The 18458-nt window shown below is 40.1% G+C and overlaps 1 protein-coding gene across 6 annotated transcripts in view; it reads left to right on the top strand.

Annotated features, from left to right (window-relative positions):
• Positions 1–232: 232 nt before the first annotated feature.
• The window catches only part of SULF1 (sulfatase 1), a gene marked incomplete at both ends in the record, with an annotated part of 64952 nt that continues 46726 nt past the window's right edge, over positions 233–18458 (top strand). For 5 of the 6 annotated variants that reach the window (XM_079533790.1, XM_079533794.1, XM_079533793.1 and 2 more), the window contains 3 exons: positions 233–404; positions 6093–6332; positions 17461–17612. In XM_079533790.1, the coding sequence (XP_079389916.1) occupies positions 233–404; positions 6093–6332; positions 17461–17612 (564 nt within the window). Of the gene's footprint in view, positions 405–6092; positions 6333–17460; positions 17613–18458 lie in introns of those variants that run through there. The other variant, XM_079533795.1, reaches the window with a different exon arrangement.

Below are 18458 nucleotides of genomic sequence, written 5' to 3'. Positions count from 1 at the left end.
GACCAAGTTTATTCTTAGAAAATAATAGATTAAAGCTCCTATTCAACAATATGGCTTATAGTCATGTCAGACAGTCTGTGTCAGGTTTGACTTCCCTGAGTATCATCTTCTCGCTGTGTGACTGGAAGTTTAATTATTGCTGGAACAGAATTTCTTTTCCTCCTTGCAGGTCTTGAAAACTAGAGTTCAGGCACTTCTGGATTGTTTTTTTCATTGAAATACTGGAAATACTATGAAGACCTCTTGGTTTGCACTCCTCTTGGCAGTGCTCAGTACTGAACTGCTGACAAGTCATTCTTCCACTCTCAAGTCACTGAGGTTCAGAGGCCGTGTGCAGCAGGAGCGAAAAAATATCAGACCAAATATCATCCTTGTGCTCACGGATGACCAAGACGTGGAGCTAGGTGAGAAAAAATTCTTATTTGCTACTTCATTTCCTCACGTGTCTTTCAATAATTTCTGCCAGGCAAGTACTTTAAACTCAGAGAAGGCAGTGGTTCTGAAACAATATCAGAATGTGGGACGGATTTGGAAAATGAGTTAACAAATATTATTTAGTAGTATTTATAAGGTTTAATTCCAGACTTTAGGAAATACATGCTTGTCAAAATCAGCTGTAAAAGGACACATAAGATTAATTTTTATGTGAATTATTTGAAATTGATGTGTTTTAAAACTGTGGTCCATATGTAACAGTAAGATAGTTTTGCTTTCACCAGTTTACTAAATATGTGAGTACAACCTGGGTATTTCAGCCAGGAGTGATTTTTTTACATATTTATTCTTAGGGTGGAAAATGTTAAAACACTTGAATGATGTTCCAGGAGACCTTTGAATGTTTTCCATTAAGTAAGTTAGAAAGACATTATAATGGTTATGCATATAACTGATTTTTTCATTTACTGCCTGAAGTGAAAAATTAAGGAGAGAAAGAGGATCATTTTAGGTTACTCCCAAGCAAATATTTTAGTTCTGGGGATGGAAGGTAGGATCAAAAAGGTGAAAAAATGGCAAATCAATTTAAAATGAAATCTTGCATTCTTAGGGTTTTTTAACGAAAGGCACGCTCTTAATAAAAGTAAGGTGAATTTGTAAACAAAATGCCATATAGGTTGATAAAGCAAAATGCTTCTCTCATAAAACTTGTAACAAAATAATTCATTTCTTCTAAGATCACATACATTCAGCCAGAAACCTGTAGACGAAAGGTGAACTAGATCTAAAAGCAGCCCCAGAAACTCATGACTTATTGGCAATTTTGTATTTGTCATTATACAATAATAATTTACGCAGTCATTTCGGATTGTGAGAATACAATTAAGAAATTATATTTTGTGACTGCGGGTTAATCCTTTGACGCAGCAGCTATCCCCTACAGCTCCACAAGCAGGCCCTGAGATCTGAGTACATCTTATCTATTTCATTTCTCGCTCTTTCAAATGTCTGCTCTGTTTAGCTGTGCTGCATAATGAATGGCTGTTCCTGGCTCTATTTTTGGCCTAAAATACAGCTATTACAATAGGAATGCATTTCTTCTGGATAGAGTCGTTCTGAAAATTTCTCTAAAAGGGTCAAGTCACGTCCTCCTTTTTGTGGTCAGAAAGAGCCTGCCTTCTCCAGGGCACTGGGGAAGGTAGGTCAGCAGACACATATCTCTGAACAGCGTTACCGATGAGCTGTCTTCAGTCTTGCGAGAGGGTGTGCAAGTGGTGAAAGAGCAGGAAGGATGTGGCAAGCCACTTTGTTCATTTTGTGGAGCTCCTCTCTTTGAAAGCCGCATTGGATGCTCACAGAGGCTCTGGCTCTTATTAACAAGCAGTTGAGCAATAGCCTGGACATACATGCATTCCCACTGCATTGAATGAAAGACGCAGGTTTCCCCTTTTCATAGATCATTTCACAGGAAACAGGATTCAGCCCCAAGACTTACTGTACTGCATTATTTGCACTTCTACTAATAAATCATTCTGCTTATTTGAAAAACAAAGCCATACTGTTTTCCATGTGTGAATTATCCCCTTGCCCTTTTGTGATTTCTGAGAAAAAATCCCGAGTTTTCCAGAGGTCAGTGGGAAGTAACACTTTATGCCACAAGCAGAATAAAGCTTAGGGCACAATTATCCAAAACTCACAAGACTGAAAGTCTCTTGATATGGATTATTTGCTCTTATATTCCCAGCATGAACATTTCTAAAAGCTGTTCTAAATGAATGCTTGAACATAAAAGCATATAAGGTGCGCTACAGGCTTCAGTCGGGAAAGATTTGTCTCCAGAGCATGTGTAGGCATTGAACCAAAATATTCAGCTGCCTGAGTGCAAATGATATAGAGGGGAATTATCCGAAGTAAAATTTGCAGGAACCTGAGAACTTGCATTTAGTTAGTGCTCAAAGCAGGCTGTCATATTGATCTGTAATGTCGCCCTGAGTTCTGCATTCTGAATACAAAGAAGTTTAGCAGAGCTGCTGTCTCATACAACTTACCGGATAAAACCCCGAAATTTCTCCACAACTCCAGTCAGTTCTTGTACATACTGGGAGGAATGTGGTACAGAGGAAGGGTATTACTGATCAGCTTGAAGATGGTGGCTTAACCAATATGAAGCAGCCCGTCCACAGCTCTTGAGAAAAATCAGCACGAACTTTGGTCCCAGGGCTGGGAGCTGATTGGTCAAACTGGACCTATGTGTACTTTATAGCCCCCACCAAGATACAGGCAGAACTGCCTGACACTGAGGCAAACTCATATTTGGCTCAAGACTGGCACATCGTTGCAGTTCGGCTCAAGACAAAGCGCTGGGTTCCACAGGAGCCAGGAGTCACTGCACCCCTGGAGACAGCGTATTGCTGCTCCTCAAGGCAGTGGCCCCAGCTTCCATTGAGGTCATTTCTATATTCCTTTCAGAAATGAGGATAGGTATTTCCAACTTTATGCTCAGTCTTTAATCACTTCCTCAGTCCTCAAGCTTCTACATCGCTTTTTTCTCCTATGTACTTCTACATATCAGTCCCTCAAGCCATGACTCCGCAATAATTCACAAAATCTTCACTGTGAATAGATTTTTGTGTAACATCAAAAAGGAGTCAAAACTAATGAATATTTTGGTAGTTCCAGTATTCCTAACTCAGAGCCCGTTGAGCTTTGGAGAAGTACGAAAAAGCTTTAGAAAGTGGGGAGAAAATTCCACAGAACTAAAACAAGGTAACTATGTCTGCCCACTTGTTTACAGCCTATTGCACCACCCAACAAAATCCAGATAAATGGATTTATACCTATGTATACATACATATAAAGGGATGGATTTCTATCTGTATATACATACATATAAATGCATCCTGTGCCTTCAGCTGTTGGAGAAGGGATCACAGCTGGCCACATCATCTGAGGCATAATTTGCCTGACTTCCTTTCCAGCTTCATTAGAAATTTCAAAGCACTAAAAAATGTAATCTGAAAAAATGAAGATACGTTCTGAGATTTTCGAAAGCCCATCACCTTCCAGTTGCCGTGCTTTCAAACAAATTAAGACAAGATGGTTTTAGCTGTCCCATTGTATAGATGCCCACCTGTGATACATATGGGTGAAAATCCATACCAGCTTTACTACTCTTTAAGAAACCTTGGTTACCACACATTTCTCAACATATGAAGACAATAGTTGGAGACGTGACACTGAATTTTGTGTTTGACAAAACTTGCTCACTTCTGTGTCCAAAATGGCTGTTCCCAGTTATTTGGTTCCCTTCAGGTGCTTCCCACTTGGTCATGTAGAGTGCGAGCATCCTGCTGTCAGACAGCGCCTGAATGTGCGTGCCCTGAAGACTGTGGGCCAGATGGTAGAGAGCACAAGCTGTGAGGAGAGCTACAGACAGCAAAGGATTATAACTTCTATGAACAAGTTTTATCTCCTGCTTATGTTTTGTTTTCCAAATGAGGAAGTCTCACCTGCTTTGAAGTGTCTGTTTCAGAATTTCCAGTGGGGCTAAATCTATTATTGGTGTCAGTAAGTGCATACCTGGAGGAAAAAGTTACTCATAAACAGCAGGTTTGCAAGAGAAGAGGGCTGACCAAGCAGAGGAATGAGGAATTGCTCTAACAACTATTCATCTCCAATGCAGAGGGGCATGAAAGTGCACAGTGGCCCTGCTGCTGCTACTGTGCATTAGAGTAGCACAGCAGTGCACTCCCATCCAAACACCTACAAGCACTTTGCAGCTGAGCTCTGTCATAAACTGACATTTCAAAAATGTCCGAGCTATAAAAAAAAAAAAAAAAAAAAAGGAAAAAAAAAAAAAGGGCGAAAAGGAAAAGCCAGCCTTGTGTACAAAACAAAGACATATAGAGTGAGAAACATCTCTGATTTGATTATAATTTAATAACTCGGTGAAACGCTCCCACTCATACAAATGGAAGACCTTTCATGCTCAGGGAGCTCTCAGTCACTCTCTTAGTTCTCTGTATCTCTAAACACGTGGTTTTTATCTGTACTGAGTTCAGGAAAGCACAAATGCAAATGCTCTGTATTTAGAAAAGAAAGACTTTGAAAGAGGAAGAATCCAAAATGAATCACTGGCTATCTGCTCAGGGTGCTGAATGTATCCTTAAAGACACAGGTATTGTTACTGCACCGGAAGATACTCATCATTGAATCTATTAAGGTTGGAAAAGACCACTAAGATCATCTAGTCATCACCACCATGCCCACTAACCACATCCCTCGAGATCCATAAACCATTTCAAGAACTGCCTCTTCCTCTTTTCTTTAATGAAAACAATTGTGATGCAAAAGATTTCACACTCAGCACTGACTCCTTAGCCCAAAAGCTAAACTGAGCATGCTGAACGTTAGCTAACAACTAATCTTCATAAGATTTTACTGCTTACATCTAAAGATGAACTTCTTGACAGTTCTGTGTTTTTAGAGATATTTCTTTTGTGGTTTTAAAACTCTGTTGTTTTTTAAGTGACCCAAGCACAACCATCAAGAAAAACTCTTATTCTACCCATGGAATCAATGCTTTTAATTTTAATTTTACATTTAAGCTGACCTCTGTCAATTATGAAAAATGAATTGTAAAACCAAAGGAAAAAAAAAAAAAACGAAGTAGAATTCCAGAACTGTCTTTTTACAGTCAAATTTGTGTAAGTATTAAAATTCACAGACGTTTCCTGGCTGCATACTGACAAACCCATAGTTCACACTCACCCTTCAATCTCTGCTCTTTTGGATAACCAAAAAAGCAAAGCTTGACAGCTGTCAGTAGGTACTGACAGACTCTATCAGGAACTGTTCAGCCTTTTTGCAGTCAGAAGCATGCAAGCCCTGCCAGTCTCACCTTGTTTTTTCTTAAGATGTTTCAAATAACACCAAAAAATTTTTAAATTGGATCAATGCAAAAGTGTGTTGAGAATGCAAGAGTTTCTTGAGAAAAGTTCTGAATTTTGCTAATACTTTTTGCAAGCACATTCATCTCCAAAATCTGATTTAGAGCACAGTATTTTAGCTTCGGAGCCAGCCATGCTGATCCTGAATCCAGAGAAACTTCTGCTTAGGGAGATCACTACCAAATTCTCTCTTTCTCTTCCCAACCATCTAGTCCTTCCTTCCCTTCCTCCTTCCCTCTTTCTGCCCTCTCTCTCTCTCTCTCTCTCTGATTATCTGATAAAAGGGAAGGAATTGTAATAGATTCATTAGCAACCTCAGAATTTTACATATTTTACTGGCACATTGATGCAGTCTGTATAAAATACTGTTCTCCTAGAGCAGTGTTTGGAGAACTGTTGACCTATAAATTTGATATAGTTCTAAAGTTCTAATGCTATATTTCTAGATTAATCTGCACTTCTGCTTTGTTTTGAAGCCTGAGGGGGAAAAAATGATACTCAATCTTTCTGGAATCCTAAAAAATATTTTTCATTGATATAAAAAAAGATTTTATATTTTCTTCTAAAATTACCTAAGTTATGGAGTAATAGAGACTGATGTCTGAAAGAAAGGTCATCGCTGATACTCTGCTTTTAATGACAAAGTAGCATCCAGTACGTTCCAACTGCTTTTAGCAGCAGAGTGATAATCAGTTCCACTTATTGCAGGGTCCTTACAAGTGATGAACAAAACCAGACGGATTATGGAGAATGGAGGGGCATCCTTCATCAATGCCTTCGTAACCACCCCAATGTGCTGCCCATCGCGTTCCTCCATGCTGACTGGAAAGTATGTGCACAACCACAACATATACACCAACAATGAAAACTGCTCTTCTCCCTCCTGGCAGGCCACTCATGAGCCACGCACTTTCGCCGTGTATTTGAATAACACTGGGTATCGAACAGGTAAGAGGCAAACACTAACTCTGTGTTCAAGTAATGGTGATGGATATTGAATATGGGGTCTTGAATCACCGTCTAAAAGCAAGTGACTACTGTTCAGAATTGTGTTTATAGAGAAGGGTTTAGTGTTGTGGGGAGGGAGGGTAGCATGACTTACTGGTACAGATTGGCAGCTAACAGCCATATGAAGAACTTTTTTTGTAATGGAGCAGCATATTTTCATGCTCAGATGTCCCAGGTGGGAAATATGCTGTTATGCATGTTACACCTAGTGAGAAAGAGGTGCATTTTCGTGGCATTGTGGGTCCGAACTGGCAGTTCAAGCCATGATTATGGTCAGTATTGTGGCCTGCTTGTAGACAGCTGCTAACAGTTCTGGGGGAAGGTGTCAGGGCCAAACGAGGGACTGGTGCCAAAGACCTCACAGGAGCAAAGTGCCTGTCATGGGAGTGAAACAAGGTGAATGCTATAATTTAAACTTTGCCACAGGGCAATACTTCATTTGCATTTTCTGAGAATGAATAGAAACATGCCTTTAAGAAGGATTGTTCTGCTGTGCACCAATAAGATTTGATAGTTTTCTTGTAAATTCCTGGTGGTTTTCCGTACTCAGAAGATCCCTGTCCTGTCTACAAAGAACTCTTCTTATTCCCTTCGTCTGTACTTCAGCTTGATGTAAAACCTGATTCATTTATGCATCACCTATCACCTAAGATTCAATCTGCAGACACATTAGGCTCCAGCCTGACTTCCCCTTCCCAAGGTACAGGAAGGTTGCGAGGTCATCAGGGTGCAATTTGTCCAGAAGCATCGTTTGACTACAAAGACTCTCCTTTACAGGACCACATAGACACAGATCTCATTGCCAACTGTGTTCTTTACAATGTAGTTGGTAAGGAAGAAGTTTTCTCTATCAGTGGTTTAGGCACAAGAACAGATTGCTTTCAAAACATATAGCAGGCTAATGTCTCCACACTGTCTGCTTGTGCTAATTCTCTTAATGCTGCTATATCCAGCACCTCACATTTATCTGCCTGTTTGCCATCATTTCTTCACTGCAAAGACAACTCACTCTTTCTTTCTCTCTCCGTAGTTCTGGAGAGCTGCATCCTGTTTAAAAAGCTAAAACAAACAAATATTTATCTTCTCTGAGCCCAACACATGCACTGAATAATATTCCAGTCTCTACAGAGCTGATTTCTGTGGACTTGCTGTCAGAATACAGCACGGCTAAACCCGAGTAAGGGTCAGCACCAAGGCTTTTGAGGAGAAAAAGAGAGGGGAGAGCAAATTGATAGTCAGTGCTAGAAAAAGTGCTGAAATGACCCTAAAACCTTTCTGCTTAGTGTCCTTTTCATGTGGAATCTACCTTTCTTGCTCTTTAAAAAGTTCAGTATCTTACTGACTTGTCATCTAACCTTTGCAGAATTGAATGCCTCCTGCATAAACTGGACAGCTACGGCTGACTTTGCTGTCAGTAGCCCTCTGCCCTTCTGGGGCTACATGCTCTGCTTGGGTAAATATGCGCTGCTGTGAATTATGAAGGCATGTGAAGATGTCTACTAAATGCAAGATTGATTTTATTAAATGGAAAGGATCAAAGTGATTTAAAAAAAAGAAAGAAAAAAAAGCCTTTCCAAAAACAGACTGAGGGAACACAAGAACACAAATAGAACAAGCAGGACAATTGAGTTTTAACAAAGGGCAGGACAGAGAAAAAGAACATGGAAGCAAATGAAAATACATTTATGAAACTCTGTTTCTGACTATAGTATGTTGTTTGACCCTGTAGTAATGCAGCCCTAAAGAACTTATTAATTAACTCCTTGTAAGATGAGCCCACTTTCCAATTACCTCTCAACTATTTTTTGAAGTGGCAGCTTAATTAACAGCTGAACTTATGATACATTTCTCAAGGACAGTGTTACCTCATTAAAGAGTCATCAAAAGTCCACTAACCAACTAATAATTTACATTTCACAGCTAGAAGGTTTAATAAAACTGTAATGATTCAAGAATACCTGGAAGTCAAAAATAATTGGGAGTAGGAAAGAGGTAGCTAGGGAGAAAGATTGACTACACGACACATGGGCTCATTGTAACTCTGTGCTGAAGCTGCAGGTAAACCAGTAAATCAGTATCCACCTCAGAGGGCCAAATGCCACTTGCTGTTTGGTGGCCAACCTTAAAAGGAACAAGTTTGGAGAACTCCAGTGCGATACAGCAGTTGAGACAACATGCTATACCTTGAATTTGGTTCTCTGTTTGAAATGATGAGGATTTAGCTCTCATGTTTTGCACGGGGTCAAATAATTATATAAGCCAGTGGAAATAAGGGGGTGGCAGATTGTTTATATAATGTTCTTACTTCTGTTCACACCAGATAGTTTCCAACATCTATAAAGCATTCGCTGTCTAAACCTGCCTCAGCCTTAACTAAACCCTCTATGCTGCAATTGATCACCCAAGGGCAGGCTGCTTATGAGGAGAGTCCTGCTAAAGCCACGAGGACTCCAAGCAGGCACAGCAGTCCATTTAAAGAGAGGTCTGAAATGTGCTGTAATAAACTGCAGTCATAATTAGAACCCACTGGGAAAACCTGACAAAAAACAGATATTTTTTCTTTCCTTTTTCTCTTCTACTGTTCTACTTCTGTTCTACTCTGAAGTGACCTAATGGAGATGTTACATTTCCTGGGAACATCCTTTGTTTAAAACATCAGTGCTAAATCACGGGCAGGAACTGTGCTGTGTGGGAACAGGGCAGACAATTTTCAGTAACATCACTGCCAAACCAAAATTACTTTTGCTTCTAATTATCTTTAAAAAAATCCAAAAACAATTAATGATGTTGCAATTTTTATCATTTTCTTTAGTCACAAGCTCTATGCTAAAGCAGAAGTGAGTCAGCTGCACAGCTTCTTAACTTTGAAAGTCCACAAAATTGGTGAAATTAAACTAGAACTTGTGGAATGCTGACTAACATAGAAAATAGAAGGGAAAGACACAGAGAATAGGTAGAAAGAGAAAACAAAGCAACTCTGGAGAACTTCAGAGATGAAACACTTGTTATTATTAGATACACTTCAGCTGTTCACATATAGGAGGAAAGAAGGTCACTGTAATTACTTTCAAATCTCATAGAAATTGTCAGAAAAACTTGACACGTTTTCTGTCATCTTGTAGTTTTAAGGTCAGGAAACATCCCATCAGCTATTTAGATTCAGAAATTTTATTTTCAAGATTATTAGATGCAGGAGTTAGAAGTTTTGTTTAGGCCTTTCCAGTGGTGGCCATTATCTAGGAGACATAAATGTAACCATTATTTTATTGCTAGGAAGCGTGTCAATCCTTTGTATGCTGTAGGATTTTATCAGCTGATTTTTATCAGCTGAAGTTTTGTCCCTTGAATATCTGAAGAGAAATATACCTTTAAATTTTCCTTCCTGATTTAACATAAATATGCATTCAGAACCCTCTGCTAAGCGTTACTTTAAAAGCTGATTACCTTCTAACCCTCTCTCCTCTTAACTCTTCGTAGCCAGTGTAGTCATGCTGGGCAGATAAGGAGTCTGCTCTGGTTCCACAATCACTGCCTCAACAGGCCAAACTCAGGATCAGGCTCTTCTCTTACACAATTCCACTTGAAAGACCAAAGATCACCAAATAAGGCAATTATTTGCTTACTAATTTGTTTAATTGTCTTTATGAGGACATATTTCCCAATATTTTATTTTTGCTCAAAAGGGTCAACTGATCAGCGTAAGATTTAGGGGTCATGTATGCAACTGTCCTGATGGCATTCTCAGCCTTTTATAAGACAGAAATGACAAAATATCAAAGTTAAGCAACATGAATGCTAGTTTCTAAATGCTCATGTTTGTAAAACTCAAAACTCAAGAAGTGGCTGGACAAGATATTGCTGACATTGGTCACAGAATGCTGTGTCATGATGAACAGAAATGGTCCTTTACTTGACATCTAGATAATATTTTCAACAGTTTGTATCAACGTCTGTTTTATGTCAGCTGACATCTGTCAACTATTACACCTTTCTTAGTGTAATGGTCAAATAACTAATAAAATGCTGTGGTGATGAGATTGAAGGCCAAGCAGTTTGAAGAAGGAGTATTTAAACTGTACATCGTTCCACTTTGACACACCAGACAAGTAAGTCTTTGAAAAAGGTGCAGAAATGATGCCTTTTGAAGATGATACATTTCTTCTGGAGGCAAAGCGTGTGTGGAAACAGGAAACTGTTTGTAGCCTTACAGTACAATTGATTGCCAGCACACGCTATTTTTAATTTGCATCATTTTAGTGGCCTAATTTATATCCTGCCTCATACACCACTGCAAAACAGAGAGGATGTCAGGATGTGGTACACAGGTGGGAATGAGTATACAGGGAGTTAATTTTTATTTATTTCTAAAGTAAAAATAAAGAAAGGGAGAGAGAATCCCATACTTTAGGTTGTTCTTTAATTGGTATAAAAGAGGCTGGGAAGCATCAAGCATCATTTAAATTGTTAATAATTGAAATAACTTAAAATATGCTTATACATCTCAGAATAAAATTACACTTTCAGTCAAGTTGAGAAATGTTCAAATAAAAGTGAAATGTGCCAAATATATTCAAATAGTCCACAGAAAGTGAAATATGAATGAGAGAAAAAGCTGAAGAGGATAATGAGCAAGTTTGAAGTGAAACATTTTTTGGTTCAGGATTTCATCAAAAGCTACAGCATATTTGCCTACTCACACTTAAAACAGAACTCTGTGCTACTAGATCTTGTGCAGAAAACCATACAATAAAAGATTTTCAGCAAGGCTAGACATTCAAGTTCTTCCTTTCAGAAGATCTGGGTAGAACATTGTGCGTGCACCTAATCCATCTGTCCTATTCATTTGGCCAAATGGCAGAAATGTATTATAACATGTCATTTTTGAAAGGTTAATTTTTCTCTGTTGATAAAGATAGACCTCTAGCAGGAGGTGAGATGCTAACATCCAGATTGGTAAGGATGGAGTTCTCAGATCCTCTCAGCAAAACTCTGCTGTGTTTTTGCTGAGTAAGCAGGGTGAGGTTTGTTCACATATATGGTGAGACGGTTTCAGTGCTACTGAAGACTCCAGTGATACTCAGGAGACCTTTCCAGGCACTGTTGTGTACTCCCAATGTCCAAACATTTAATCTCTCTTCCCGCCATGCACATGCTCAGGCCTGCAGGCCCTTCGGTGCCTCCTGAGCCCCTCTCTGAGCCTTGTCCCCCAGCCTATCTGTCAACAAGTTGTTCCACCCTCTTTCTCCGCCTGGCGTCTACTCAATCTTGACAGACACATCTTGTTCCCACCACTTGTCATTAGCAATCTCCTTTCCCAGTTCACTCAGCAAATCAGTTTTTTTCCACCCCCTTTCCTTCTCAGTCACCTTCTTTTCCCTTTCTCCACTCATTTTCTAGTTTCTTGCTTGACATCCCCTGTCCGGGGCCCCTGAGCCTCCCCTGCCTTTTCCCCTCTCTCAGTTCCTTTGCTAGCACCCCTGGGGCCCTTCCCCAAACTGCATATCCTTATCTGCTCACCTCCTGCCCTCTGCATTTCAATCAACTTTCTCCCGCCCGCTGACAACAGTCGCAGGTGGACAGGGAATGCCCCAAGGTTCCTGTGCAAACTGCAGTGTTCTTTTCAAAACTGAGCAAAAATATGGATAGGGTTAACTAAGACGATAAAAGATTCCTCCTTGACAAAAAGTCCATCATGTCTTTGACAGAATTCGTGCTCTCATTGCAGAGTGTGGAAGTACTATCAAATGAAATCCCGCATAATTTTTTTCAGATGTTAGATGTAATTCCATTGCTGTGGTTCTCAAAGGTGGCTACTGTTCAGGCTAAGAAGTTTCAAAAAATTCAGCCTGAGGCAGACATCCAGTGTGGAAAATTTCTGTCCAAGTATGAGAGACTTATAAGCAACTAGAAACAGGTTCTTATAATGAGAAGTGTCAGACAACATCAGTATTGGAAAGTGCTACCAAGTTGGCCATAATACAAGCTTTGTTAAAGACGTCACCCAGGCTAACGATTGGTATATCAAGTTATAGCCTAATGCCTTTTGCAACTGCTGAGTTATAAAACCTTTAATGCTCTTTCTGGTTACAAGGGTAAACCTGACAGCAACTGGGAAAGACCCACAAAGCCGGAGAACGAGTAGAAAACCTGAGGTTTTCTGCTGTGGTTAATTTACAAGACAGGGAACTGAGAGATCTGAATAATATTCTTGGCAATGCCACAGGCTGCCTGCATGACTTAGGCTTAGCTGGAGGTTAACCTCTTGGTGCCTCAGTTTCCTCGCACAATTGTTGAGACTGTTCTTTTTTCGTTCCCTGAGGGGGACTGGAATACTGAGCTGACTTTCTTCAGTTTAATGATGTGATATCCGAATGCTTTACAATCATTCAGCAGATGGGAAAAATCAAACTTCCCAGTCTTGAAGCTATCATTTGCATAATGGGAAAAAAAGCAAGGAGAAATTTACTGGAATAATCCGGAAGCTGAAGTTTTGTTGGGCTCTGTCCCCAAAAGCACACAGTCACCGTGTGTCAGCACTGAAATGTCATGTAAACAGTGCTTTGTAACTCTTGTAAATGGTTTCCTGACTTTGTTAAAGGAAGTGGGCTGTCTGCTTAAAGCTCTCGTCTGGGTCATGGTGACTAAACCGTACAGCAGTATGCCTTTCTAAAAGCTTGGTTTTGTTTTAAATCAGAAACATTCCCATAAACTTAAACAAATAACAGCAGTATAGGAGCACAATATATGTCCTTTGATCCATGGAAGTGCAGAGATGTGCCTCCTGCAGTCACAGCCCAGTTCACCTGTATGCTAATTCACTAATTGACAGGAGGTAGGGGCCTACTTCTGTTGTGTAATGCTGTAAACATTAGTCATAAATGCTTGTATTAAGTGCTGGGAGATTAACTGCTGGGAATTGTGAGAATTTGCATCACATTAAGCTGTAAGAATCCTGGCTTCAAATTCTAGAGATCCCCTGGGTCAAATTCTTGTTGCCAATTGCAGCCCCCTGACGATCTCAGTCCAGTTCAGGACTCATTAGCTAATTACTAAAAGGAAAACAAAAAACTGTATTAAGGAATCTATTCAAATTAGCTACCAGACATATATATTCTGCAGCCATTCCTGAGACACATAGATGCCCGTACAACTGTTCCCCATGCCATGCATCATTTGCATAAACTTAATTGAACATGTTCACACAGAATGCAATTATTTTGATATACAAAGTTACTCTACATGTGATTAAAAAATAACTATGTGTCCTGGGAACAGTTAGCAAAACTGCCAGAATACAGACAAAATCAGTCTAATTAAAATGCAAAAATTGGCATTTATCTTTCCTGTTATCCCTGTGGGGGCCATTACACTCAATAATGAAAAGATGTCCCTGGAAATAGCATTGCTTTTTAATGAGGCTTTTACCTATTGAGTCATAATCTCTGTTTTATTAATTGGAAGCAAGAATGGCTTCCTAAACTCTAGAACTGCTGAGAATAAGTAACTTCTAAAGCAGAATATTTGCAGTCTGTACTCAGACTTGGGCAGTTCAGCAAGTGACAGGCTATAGCTCTGTTAAAGATGTGGGTTCACTTTATAAGCCAAGCATGTGAGGATCCAGAAAGAACATTTGCTTATCACAGTGTAAGCTCCTGAGCAGTCCCATGACACATTCCATATCCCTCTAATTGTTTGCAACCCTCTGGCTAACAAAAAAAACCTGGAAGACACCCATAGTGATTACTTCTGATTACTCTTTGTCCTCTTGGATACTACTGTGCTTTCCCTTTTACTCAGGCACTTGTCTTCATTCAAAGTGTGAAGACCCAGGCACTAACCACTGTCACTAAGCTCCAGCTCTGACTTGCTTGCACTATCCAGTTCTCAGTGGTACTTAGAAAACGCCAGGGTGAAATGACTGAACTCTTGTGTTTTAGTAAAAACCTGGCTTTTCCCATCATAAGTGTAATTACTCATATCCTCCTGAGCTTTTGACCAGCAAACCTCCCTTGGTTAAAGCAATTTGGCAAATGTGATCCATTATCACAGCTACTGCTGCTTCTACAAGTATTCGGGGCTTTACTATGTGTTTGACGTGGGAACTGCTTTATTCCACAACAGAGCGAAACATCTATTTCTGCAAACTGTCACTCAAGGAGCTGCTTAAAACTTGACATTTCTCAGATTATTTTGATGATTAAATGCTAAATCATTGCCAACAGAGAGGTGAATGGTTCAGTCTGTCAGTCTGAAGTCTCATAACATGCCGAAAATATGGGGTTCAGGAGGCCAAGGGGGAGCTAACAAAACATTGTTAAAGTTTCAAAATTAAGTAATCTAAAGTAAGGAAATTCCAAGATGAATTGCCCCCTAGCAGCTCCAAGCCTCCCTTCCCTTTCTAAATTCAATTTATCTTTTCCCATCCCTAAACTCCGGGACTTTTCATCTCTGCATTTTATGCTGGTGGCTTTCTCTCGAGTAATGCCTGAATATCAGAAGAGCAGGAAAGAAAGAAGCTGATTGTTTTAGGGTCGAAATTTAAACTCTAAGGACTTTCTCAAGTCCATAAAGGAACAACCCATGGTGACATTAAGCTGAAAGCTATGTCTTTCTTGATCACATCTGTATGCTATAGCTTTTTTAGAGCCTGGCCATTTTGGGACACTTTTTCATTGCCACCTCTGTTATTTACAAAGGCGCTACCTCGAAACCGAGAGACACTAGAGCTTCTCAAAAAAATGCTTGCCAAAGAGTTTTAAATGGATGAACTCATTTATCTTTCACTAGCCTTTTTCTTGGAAATTTCTGGACTGTTTGGCTAAAATGTTCCATGTAGCAAAATCCAGCCTGACTCAGCACGGAAACTATCATCACTACTGACTGAAGTTTAGCAAACCTGTAAATAACAGTGTTCAGGTCTCAGTATTAGTCAGTGTTAGTTATAGGTGGGGCTATCAAACCATTCTACATGATAAATTGCCACAACTTTCATTTTACAGCTTGAGAGGCTCTGATCTTTGTGGGAGGCACGTTGGCAGAGATCTTTATGGATGAATGCAGCACATAGAACCTCCTCAAGATCATGGAGGTGGTGGATCTGGGATGGCATTCAGGAAGATTGGCCTCAAATCTCCCCTGAACCACAGACTGTCCTTGATTTTGTTTGGCTCAGTATGCTCACTCTATTATTCTTTACTGTTGTCTGTCTTTAACTTCTCTTCCCCTTCTACTCTTTCTGTGGCTTCTTTTCCCACAATATTTCAGCCTTTACCCTTACACATTCCCTGAACATCCAACTCCCTGAGAGTTTGACACAGTTTGGCTGCCTTAAAGGAAAGGAATGGTTTCCATTCCGGGAGGCAATGGACCGGGCATATATTCCCTCCCCACAGTTACCCTCTTCACCTCAAGCTTCTTGACTTCTGATTGGCCCCAGAGGAAAAAAGGATAGAGGCTAGGTTGCTTTCTTACAAGGCTGTGGGAGGATGAACTGAAAGTCTGGGTTAGTGTCTGCAGGACTTGTTTATATGTCACATTCCACGTGGTATAGGAAAGAAACCTTATATATGACTATAACCTCTGGTTAGTGACATTTGGCAGTTAAAAGATTCGATTGCCCCATAGTTATATTTCCTCAAGAAACTTTTAATTATGAATATCTTCATTTTTCCACCAGTTTTCCCAGGAAGGAGTTCACCATGCCCACATCAATCAGATCTGAATTATTGAAGCCCTTCCGCAAATGTGCTTTTCTTGGTTAGATTGAATGCGTCTAGGTTGAACGCGAGGTTTTCCAAAGTGACTTCATTTCCTAAGTAGGAAACATGTAAGGGTGTCTGACGTGTGTCTCGGATCCCAGCCAAGGAAGTGACGCTGGGCAGGAGCTGTCTGTGGGCAGCCTGGCAGCAGGGCCAGGCAGGCTGGGATGGCCGGGGCTGCAGCAGGATGGGGTCTGACACACAGCTCTGTCCCTGCAAAGGGATTGATTTCTGTCATTCATTTCTCTTCGGGTAAGACCTTCCAAGGGCTTGGACACCTTAAGAAAATTAAAATTGCAAGCAGCAAGGTTAGTCAGTCACCCCACTGTGTCCAGCATTGCTGTAGCTGAAATGGAGCAAACAAAGTCCCCATAAACAAATTTGCAGGTAGAGTCAGATGATTTGTCACTACAGTGCCCTCTTGGGCAAGGACAATACATACGCAACTGAAAAGCAGCTATAGAGCTTCTTTTGGCAGGGTCCCAGGGTTAATCCATGCTTCCAAGGCCAGTTGGCCAGTTCTTGATGCCTGCATATCATTGGTGCAAGCAATAGTTGGAAGTTTACTGCATTGTGAGACTGTTTTTCTTTTTATTTCTGTCGTGGTAGAGTCTTCTTCAGGAAGAGTTTGTGAGAGCACTTGCTGGGTGTGATGACAGATGACAGTTTCCGAAAGCTTTCGTCTGAGAGGGTTGTGCCTTGTCACCTTTATCTAATGGAAATACACCTAAGTTTTGCAGACCAGGCAAAGATAGCTGACCTCTCCAAGACACTGCCTGTTATTTCTGCCTTAGAGAAGTTTGGGCAGCAAAGCAGGGCAGGGATTCCCTCTTGCTCTACCCAGGCAGGGCCCAGCAGGATGGAGATCCAGGCTTCCCAGAGCTTTCATCAGACCAGAACATGCAGCCAGGATGCCAAACCCAGACTTTCAAAAGTTGAAACATCACAGGATTTGCTTAAAACCAAAAGATATGTTTCTCAGATGTTTCCTGTGGGGACTGAATTTTTATTCTGATTTCAAGTGGAAACCATATACATTCTAAAAGAGAAAAGAAAAAAACATCAGTGCTAGATTCCAAGAATGGCAGATAAATGGTAGAATTATAAAAATTCTGGAAATAATTTATTTTAATTTCAAAGCCCTCTTAGATATAAAAGCAACATTTTTTTGATAGAGTGACTCTGACTCATTCTAACACATTTTGTCTTCATTCATGCACGCTTTGGACTCAGGCTAAAAGACTCGGATTGCAAAGCCTCATGTGTTTGTGTGTGTTCTTTTCTTCTTTTTTTTTTTTTTACCTTCACAGCTTTTTTTGGGAAATACCTCAATGAATACAATGGCAGCTACATCCCTCCTGGGTGGAGAGAGTGGGTTGGATTAGTGAAGAACTCTCGCTTCTATAATTACACGATTTCTCGCAATGGTAACAAAGAGAAGCATGGATTTGATTATGCAAAGGTATTTTCCAGACCTATAAATGTCACGTCATTAATCCATATAAAAATCATCTTTCAGATAATTAATTAACCTGATAATTAATTAATTAAACGTCTGCAACCAAGAAATTGAGATGTCATTTTTCTCTCCAGGGCATTTTTATTAATTTCTGTGTGAGGATTTTAACTACAGGATGGGAGAAAATTTCCAAGGGCTTTTCAGTGCAGTTGATTCCTTCCTCCCTCTCTCTCTGCTAGAAACCGCTGATTCTCTGGTAGAAGCAAATAGTAAAGAAAGAACTTTTTTGAAAATAACTTTGTGCTTTGCATGACTGAACTTTAAAGTTAACTGTGCATTGTCAGCTATTACCCACATCAGAAACCTTAGTTAATGCTGTTTCCCATTATACAGTGTAAAAAAGATACGTTGTGTGTCTGTGGTGTCCGACTCCGGATACGACTAGGAGAATAGATAAGCGCAAGAGCACAGCCGTTGGAAAACTTGGGAGCTTGTTTGTGCTCTTGACAAAGTTTGGAAAGTATGCCAAGGTGACCTGCCTGCTGCCATGAAGTGTCTCGAAAAGGCTGAGGCTGAGGGCGCAGACTTTCCAGCCTGCAGAAAGCAATTGGAATTTCCTCAGACTGTAGGCTCACGGAAGATGATACAGATGTTGCAGCTGTGGTTTCTGACCCATGTAATGAGATTTTATTGGAAGCTTGCGATGCCTGTTTCTGATTTCCCCACCCATAGAAATTACATGATACTGATTACATATTTATATAGAGTTAAAAGAAAAAAAAAAAAAGGAAGAGTATTGGTTAGTTAGGCATTCCTTACACACCCTGTGTATGTAGCTAGAATAAACAG

The sequence above is a fragment of the Tetrao urogallus genome, assembly GCF_951394365.1.
Source record: "Tetrao urogallus genome assembly, chromosome: 3".
Lineage (NCBI taxonomy): Eukaryota > Metazoa > Chordata > Aves > Galliformes > Phasianidae > Tetrao > Tetrao urogallus.
This window is presented reverse-complemented; position numbering and strand designations above follow the sequence as displayed.